The sequence below is a fragment of the Piliocolobus tephrosceles genome, chromosome 12 (assembly GCF_002776525.5).
Source record: "Piliocolobus tephrosceles isolate RC106 chromosome 12, ASM277652v3, whole genome shotgun sequence".
Classification (NCBI taxonomy): domain Eukaryota; kingdom Metazoa; phylum Chordata; class Mammalia; order Primates; family Cercopithecidae; genus Piliocolobus; species Piliocolobus tephrosceles.
In genome coordinates this window covers 103,031,719-103,040,447 of record NC_045445.1, presented here as the reverse complement: position 1 = coordinate 103,040,447, position 8,729 = coordinate 103,031,719, and the positions used below count along the sequence as shown (strand labels likewise).

General features: G+C 49.6%; 1 protein-coding gene across 1 annotated transcript in view; it reads right to left on the bottom strand.

Moving 5' to 3' along the window:
* Nucleotides 1-4,863: 4,863 nt before the first annotated feature.
* DIPK2B (divergent protein kinase domain 2B) overlaps nt 4,864-8,729 on the bottom strand; it is a 57,803-nt gene continuing 53,937 nt past the window's right edge. Inside the window, exon 4 of the mRNA XM_023202820.1 lies at nt 4,864-8,500. Coding sequence (XP_023058588.1) covers nt 8,160-8,500 — 341 coding nt within the window. The 3' untranslated portion in view covers nt 4,864-8,159. The remainder of the gene's footprint in view (nt 8,501-8,729) is intronic.

The following is an 8,729-nucleotide window of genomic DNA, read 5'->3' as shown; positions in this document are numbered from 1 at the left end:
CCAGCTGGGAACTGGCTTGGCATTATCAGTTAGGCCTTACCCTCGGTGTCACTCAGAGCTGGCTTGGCCCTTGTAGCTTGGTCCTTGTGGTCTCTTTGAATGTAAACAATTTCTCAGAATGCCATCAAACAAAGCTGCTCTGTGACCAAGATAGATCAAGACAAAACAAGGCCACTGTGTACTCATGTCTGAACACAAACAACAACGTGAACATTGTTCAAACAGAAATGACCGAAACATCCCCTTATCCTGGTTAGTATGAGAATAGGAGTGACTGCTGTGACTTTACTAATGACAGCTTTAGCCATGCTTCATTTCTCCTGTCCTGTAGATAAGATTTATTGATATATTCAAGCATAGAATTACCCCCACTTGCTGACAGCATCCAATCCAGAGCATTACAAATGAGCAGATATATAAATTATTTATTTATTTATTTATTTATTTATTTATTTATTTATTGAGACAAGGTCTCACTGTCACCCAGGCTGGAGCACAGTGGCACGATCTTGGCTCATTGCAACCTCTGCCTCCTGGGTTCAAGTGATTCTTCTGCCTCAGCCTCCCAAGTAGCTGGGATTACAGGCTCGTGCCACCATGCCCCGATACTTTTTATATTTTTAGTAGAGATGGGATTTTGTCTTATTGGGCAGCCTGGTCTCAAACTCCTGACCTCAAGTGATCCACCTGCCTCGACCTCCCAAAGTGCTGGGATTACAGGCGTGAGACACTGTGCCTGGCCTAAATGATTTCTTATATCCCCTCCTTTTTTTATATGAAAGGTAACATCCTGTAAATATGCTTTCGCGTCCTGCTTTTCTCCTCCTCACTTAGCACTGTATCCTGCAATACATTCCCTATCAGGTCATAGAGCTTTTCCTCATTCATTTGTACAGCTGCACAGTACTCCATTGTGTAGATGAACTGTAGTTTTTTCAAACACTCTCCTATGTACAGGCATATAGGTTGGTCCCAATATTTTGCAGTTATAATGAATAACTTTGCTTATTCATTGCAAATATTTGCTTATTCATTATACAATTGCAATGAACATCATGGTAATAAACAACTTTGAAGCACTGACTTTTGAAGAGGGACTGATGCGGGATCTGAAGGCACACGTGTCTGTTTCCAGAGCCAACGGTCCCTCTGCAATGGCGCACTGCCTCTAGAGTCATTGTCCAGGACTGACACTATTCTCTAGTCACTTGATTGGGACAGGAGTGTTACTGTCTCCTTATCTGATTCTAAAAGAACTATAATGGCTGGGCCACTTGCACAGCTGCCTAGCCTACCTTTGCTGGTCGATTACTTTGTTACCTTTTTTTTTCATTTTTTATGTTTAGAGACAAGGTCTTGTTCTGTCACCCAGGCTCCAGGCTGGAGTGCAGTGGTGCAATCACAGCTCGTTGCAGCGTCAACCTCCCAGGCTCAAGTGATCCTCCTGCTTCATCCTCCCGAGGAGCTGGGATTTCAGGCACATGCACCACCATGCCTTGCTATTTTTTTTTTTTTTTTTTTTTGGTAGAGATAGAGTCTCACTATAGTACCCAGGCTTGTCTCGAACTCTGGGCTCAAGTGATTCTCCTGCCATGGACTCCCAAAGTGCTAGGATTATGGGTGTGAGCCACCATGCCTGGTCTAAGTTGCCTTTTTTTTTTTTTTTAATTATACTTTAAGTTCTGGGATACATGTGTAGAATGTGCAGGTTTGTTACATAGGCATACATGTGCCATGATGGTGTGCTGCACCGAAGTTGCCTTTTTGAAGGGTCATTGTATCTGCAAATGCCATGGCCCCTTCCTGTGTGTTGACCCTCCCACACAGCCCACGACCATCTTTCAACAGTGTCATCAAGACAGGCAGACATGGCCGGGTGCTACGGCTCACATCTGTGATTCCAATACTTAGGGAGGCCAAGGCAAGAAGATTGCTTCAACCCAAGAATTTGAGACCAGCCTGGGCAATAGAGTGAGACCCCGTTGCCTCTATAAAAAAAATTTTAAAGAATTAACCAGGCATGATGCCACCACTGCACTCCAGACTGGACAAAGCCCTGTCTCAAAAAAAAAAAAAAAAAAAAAAAAAAGAGTGTGGACAGAGCAGAGAGTATACTTATGTGCATGTGAGCATGTGAGCTCAGCTGTGCCAATATATGTGAGCAACGGGCCCCGAGGTGGGCAGAAAAGTCACATCATCATGAACTGGCAGTGAGGCTGAAGTTTTCAACAGGCCAAACTGCATTCCTCGTTTCTCTTCACGTAGTGAGCATGGACGGGCTTCTTCAGGCCCCCAACATTACCTGCTTAAAGAGGATCCCCTTCTGAGCCTGGCGGAGGGCCGGGCTAGGGAGCCAAGGTTAGTGGCTGCTCTGCTGCCATTCATGATCCACCCAGAAGTTGGCTGAGGGAGGGAAGAAAAATAGCCCCAGCCAGACTGTGTAGCAGCCTGAGGCATTCTGGTGGCTCCTCTGAGCAGAAGTAGAGGCTTGGGGTAGGGACCAGAGTCCCTCCCAAGACGCTGCTGCGCTTGCCTTGGCTATGCCAGGGACCCTTTCTGCCCGGGGAGACCCTCTGCTCTTTCCCTACATCTGCCTTCAAATATCGACCTCCCGTGTGTGCCGGGCTCTTGAGGGACGTTACGTTATTTACACAGGATAATGACTCGGAAAGGATAAATCTTTTTCTCCAGGTGGGTAAAGGGAGGCTCAGAAAGGCTAAGTAACCTGCCCAAGATTACGCAGTAACCAGCAAAGTCATGATTTGATACTAGGTCTGTCTGATTCCAGAGCTCTAGATCTTTCCAAAAAAGAACATACATCCAACAAAGTATTTATTTTAACTCCAGAAGAAATGTTCAGGCTCATGGAATCACTTACAGGCAGAAGTCAGATGCTACAGGGGAGGACTGGGAAAGCAGGAGACCTAAAAATTGTCATTTCGTGCAAATCACTGAAATCACTTTCCTTGTTTGAAAAGGAGATCTTGCCTGCAGGGCTGTGGTTTGGCTCTCCTGATGGCTGCAGCTGGTGGAGCCTGTCTTCATGGGTCAGTTCCTTTGCCCCATGGTGGTTGTTATTTTTATTTTATTTTAATTTTTTTTTTAGATGAAGTCTCACTCTGTCACCCAGGTTGAAGTGCAGTGCTGCGATCTCACTGTAGCCTCTGCCTCCTGGGTTCCAGCAATTCTCATGTCTCAGCCTCCTGAGTAGCTGGGATTACAGGCAGATGCCACCACGCCTGGCTAATTTTTGTATTTTTAGTAGAGACAGGGCTTCACCATGTTGGCCAGGCTGGTCATGAACTCTGGACCTCAGGTGATCCTCCTGTCTCAGCCTCCCAAAATGCTGGGATTACAGGCGTGAGCCACCGTGCCCAGCCTAAATATTTTAAGTATTGCTGCTAGTCCCACACCTACTCCCCTGGGATGTGGAGGTCAAATGAGACCCCAGCAAATGCTGAGAACACTCTACGCCAAAAGTAGGGAGAATTAGTATTTACAGGCACCCAGGGTCAGCTTTGTGGACCTGCAACCAATGCAATCACAGGCAGCTTGAGTTTGGTTTAATATTCTGCTGTCTTGTCTTGAGATTCTTAATAATTGTTGGACAAGGGACCTCACGCTTTCATTTTGCACCAGGCGCCACAAATTATGTAGCGTGTCCTGCAGGCTTAAAGACAATGGCTGACATAATTCATAAAAATACCCTAACGCCTCGAATCAAATTCCGGGGGACTGAGAATACACAACACGTAATTTGTTTCCGCCTGAAGTCACTGGAGTGTTGACTCTCTTGTCTCCTGGCTATTGAAGGGAAGGCGCAGTTCCTGAGGAAGTGACTATCCCATGTAAGGCCAGTATGGTGTATGAAGTACTCCAAGTGAAAAGGGCTAAAGAACGCAGTCATTGCCCTCAGCCAGAACATTTTCCCAGCATCTGCTCTGGTTGCTATGGGGAACACTTGAGGCCAGGAGTTTGAGACCAGCCTGGCCAACATGTTGAAACCCCATCTCTACTTAAAAACAAACAAACAAACAAACAAACAAACGAAAAACAAAAATTAGCTGGGAGTAACACACCTGTAACCCCAGCTACTCAGGAGGCTGAGGCATGAGAATTGCTCGAACCCGGGAGGCAGAGGCTACCATGAGCCGAGGTTGTGCCGCTGCACTCCAGCCTTAGCAACAGAGTGAGACCCTGTCTCACAAAAATAAAAAAAAGAAAGAAAAAAGAATGCAGAGGAAGCAGGATGGGCAGAGGGACGTTAAACTGTGAGGCAAGTCTTGATCAGCTTGGTGGGGAGTTCTGGAAGGAGAATTGCCTGTTAGAGTTGTTGCTCAATGGGCCAAAATTGCTGGGCCTTCGCACCTCTCCATGCCTAGTTACTGGGTCTAGAGATGCCCTAGGAAGGGTGTGACCTCTAGTGAAGCCACTCTGTGTGGCTGAGGCAGAGCCCGAAGGGCCTGATGGCTTCATGCTGCGTGTCAACCATGCTCCCGCACTGGGAAAAGCATTGTTTCTTGAAGGGAGAGCTGGGTGGCCCAGCTCTGTGTCCACCACAGGGTGAGTGGCGGGGGAGGGTTAGCAGGTGGCTGTGGGGAGGGGGGAAATGTTCCGTGAAGGCAGCTGAGTGGGACCTGTGGTCTTCAGGCATGTTGACAAGAACATCTGCTCTGTTGTGAAGGTGTATGAGAAAAGGACTCTGTGATCTCCTGAACCCAGGAAAAGCCACTAGCTGGGGAACTATTTCTAAGTCACCCCTAAGCATATGTCAGACCTGCCTGACATCTGCCCTGCTCTCCTTAGCACCCAGCTTGTATTAGGCCATTTTTGTATTACTATAAAGAAATACCTGAGGCTGGGTAATTGATAAAGAAAAGAGCTTTATTTTGGTTTATGGTTCTGCAGGCAGTACAGGAAGTGTGGGGCTGGCATCTGCTTCTGGTAAGGGCCTCAGGAAGCTTCCAATCATGGTGGAAGGCGAAGGGGGAGCAGGCGTGTCACATGGTGAGAGCGGACGTGAGAGGGAGGGAGAGGTGGGGGAGGGAGGTGCCACACTCTTTTAAACAACCAGATCTTGAGTGAGCTCAGGGAGAACTCACTCATCACCTCCGGGAGGTCACCAAGTCATTCACGAGGCAACTTCTCTCATCACCCAATCACCTCCCACCAGGCCCCACCTCCAACGCTGGGGATCACATTTCAACCTGAGATTTGGAGGGGACAAACATCCAAACCATATCACAGCTTACACTGTGGATGTGAACACAGCCGTACACATACACAGGATTTTATTGTAATTTATACTAAAAACCAATCTCCCAACAGCTCCTCAGGGGACAGCTCGCCAGTTTTCTCATTTACTCCATCCTGGGACTCAGACAAGTGGGGCACAAGGTCTCTTTCTGCTGATACAGATGGGTCCCAGGTCTGCATTTCTTGTCTGGACTCAGCAGCACCAAGGGTTACATGATGGCTTCGAAGGAATGTTGCTCCGAGTTTCAGGCGACTGGTCTGGAGGAGAGAAGGGGGCAAGTGCTCACCTTGAATCCGTGCGGGTGGACAGATGTGTAGGAGGGATTCGAGGGTTACCTCGGACCACGCACTGGCCCGCACAGGGCCAAAGTCACTCATTGTGTGGAGGCATTTTGCGGTGGAAACACAGCTGGATGCAGGGAGAAGGGTTGGGGCCTGGCTCGTGCATCAGAGGGTCTGTATGGTAAGCCTTCTTCCTCCATGGGACTCTGGAGGATTTGGAGGTTGTGGCCTCTCTCCTGGTCTCTGGTCAGGGGGCCAGCTGGGAGGACAGCTGCAGTCGGGCCAGCAGGAGAGGGACGGCGGCTGTGCAGGTGAAAAGGGTGGTCAGTCTTCCTCCTCCAGACCAAGCCAGAAGGCAGCCATTTCAAAGCGTCTCAGGCAGCCTAAGCTTGCTGGCCAGTCCACAAGCTTGGCCAGTCATCCTCACTCTCGTGGTTGCCCTGGGGCAGTGCCTGTAGCAGTCAAGAGACAAACCCAAAAGGGAACCAGGTACTCCACAAAATAAAGCTTTTCTGGAGTCCATTTTTGAATGGGAGTGAAGGGACCAGAATTGGGTAGCACAGGTGAAAGTCGAAGGCCGAAGGGGAGGGCAACAGGAGCCTCCTAATAGCAACAGGGCTCCTCTGATGGCTGCCTTTGCCTTGAGGACACCCTGACAGGCTTGCTGAACCTTTCTTCGATTTTGAGCTTAGTAAGCTCCTGCCAGACCTTCTCTCCTTCACTGGGGCTCAGCTTGCAGGGGTTCTGGAAGTATCTCCACAGATCACTCTTCCTCCCTGGGCCTCAGTTTCCTTATCTGCACAGTGAGGCCTGTTAAGCCAGGTCTTCTGACTTTATTTTTGTTTGTTTATTTTGAGACAGAGTCTTGCTCTGTCATCCAGGCTGGAGTACGGTGGTGTGATCTTGGCTGACAGCAACCTCTGCCTCCTGGGTTCAAGCGATTATCCTGCCTCAGCCTCCCGAGTAGCTGAAATTACAGGCACACACCACCACACTTGGCTAATTTTTGTATTTTTTAGTAGAGATGGGAGTTCACCATGTTGGCCAGGCTGGTCTTGAACTCCTGACCTCAAGTGATCCACCTGCCTCAGCCTCCCAAAGTGCTGGGATTACAGGTGTGAGCCACCGCGCCCAGCCTGTTTTGACTTTAAAGGAGGGGATTCAGATACCTGAATCTGAGGTAAAAGAGGAGGTAGACTGAGAGGTTCCTGGGGTTAAAGGCTGGCAGGGAGGCTGGGCAAAGGTACAGAAGAGCCCCCTGCTTATGTTTCAGGGGCCAGGGCAAGAGAGTACATGGAAGCCTACATACCATGTGGCTAAATATTTCAAAAGCAAACAAACAAACTGTTGAATAAAGTATGTTCTATTGATTGACCTTGAAAAAAATATTTTTCTGATGAGTGACCTGTAAGGTCAAGTTTGAAGGAAAATTCCTAGACTCCCTAGAGTCCCAACTTGGAGCATGTGGTATGGAGAGAGCTGGTCCAGGGCCTCAGCTGTGGCTACAAAAAGAATGTTCTCCCACTGCAGATCTCCTGCTCTAGGGAGCGGGGCTGACCAGGGGCCCCTGCTGCAGTGCTCTGAAATCTATCTTTGCTGTTTCCGCCAACCACTGAGTGCAGCAGGGATGCTAACGGGGTCTATTTGTGGGAGACACAGGGCTCCTCTGATGGTTGCCTTTGCCTTGAGGACACCCTGACAGTCTTACTGAACCTTTCTTCGATTTTGAGCTTAGCAAACTCCTGCCGGGCCTTCTCTCCTTCACTGGAGCTCAACTTGCAGCTCAACTTAACGGTCCTCCCAGTCTTCTCCGGCTCCCTCCTCCTTTCCTTTCACACAAGCACTGCCCCTAACAAATCTTTGTCCCGTTCACTCTATCTTGACACCTATTCTTGGAGGACTTGGGCTAACACATTGGTCCCCCACTGGCCCCCCCTTATCTTCTTACCCCTGGCTTCTTCCCACACCACGAGAAGCTCCATGCACAGGTGTATGGAGCCTCAGGTACCAGGCTGTAGGCGGTGGCAGGCATGTCCCCTTGGCCTGCAGTCTCCTCATCCTGTGATGGTGTGGGGAGTGAGGCAGGGCCATAGGGAGCAGGAAGGGGGCCCCTCTTGTCTGAGTCTAAAGTGGTAGCGGCGGCAGGGGGCCTGTCTTTCCCCTGCCTTCCCTCGACTCCAGCCTCCTGATCTCCATGGTTCTTTCTCATGCTCCCCGCCTCTGTGCTTTTCCAGAACACACTTTGTAACCACCTGGGATGGAGGTGGTGAGCATGTGTCCCAAGACCCATGCTTGGGATATACGCTCAATGGTGGTTCCATCTCTGTCTTCTTTCACACTCAGGAGAGTCTGGTGGAGAATAGAGGAAACTGAGGCTCAAAGACATTGAGTGAGCATCCATACCCAGTTCTTCTGATGCCCACCCCGGGCTTTGCCAGGATGTCCCAGTCAGCAGAGACAGCCACATGGTATCTCACAACTCCCCTCTCAGTCCCTGAGAAATGAATGTGCCTTTCTTCTCATCTTTAAAAAAGTGCTGCTTCTTTCAACCTTGCAGCAACCCGACTGGGGGAATGGAGAGCCAAGCGTGTTGTCCCCAAGGCCAGCTAGACACCAGCCCTTCAGAATTTATCATTATATTTGCAATCTGGGTAACGATAGGCAAATCTAGAGTCACAGGTTCTCAGGGGCCTCAAGATGTCTTTCAGCCAGCTGGCGGCCCCAAGGACTTCTGGGTCTGGGCGGGTGCTGTCCCCACACTGAGCAAGAGCGGAGTCTATGTCGTCTTGCACTGGTGAGGGGAACCTCCCCTGGAGAAGTCGAGGCAGCAACTTCTGACACACCAGCACCAGGCTCTGCTTCTCAGAGACACTTTCGCAGGAGGGCAGCTGGACCTGGCAGCCGGAAACCAGGCAGCTAAAAATGTCTTTATTCTCTCCTGCTCTGGTGGCTTCTTGGCTGCCTAGAAAAGAAATGGGAAATATTATACACCCTGCCACCTGTGCTCCTTGAGGGAGGGCACCACTAATTAGAATTGCTGGGTGAGGCTGGGCACGGTGGCTCACGCCTGTAATCCCAGCACTTTGGGAGGCCGAGGTGGGCAGATCACTTGAGGTCAGGAGTTCGAAACCAGCCTGGCCAGTATGGTGAAACCTTGTCTCTACTAAAAATACAAAAATTAGTCGGATGTG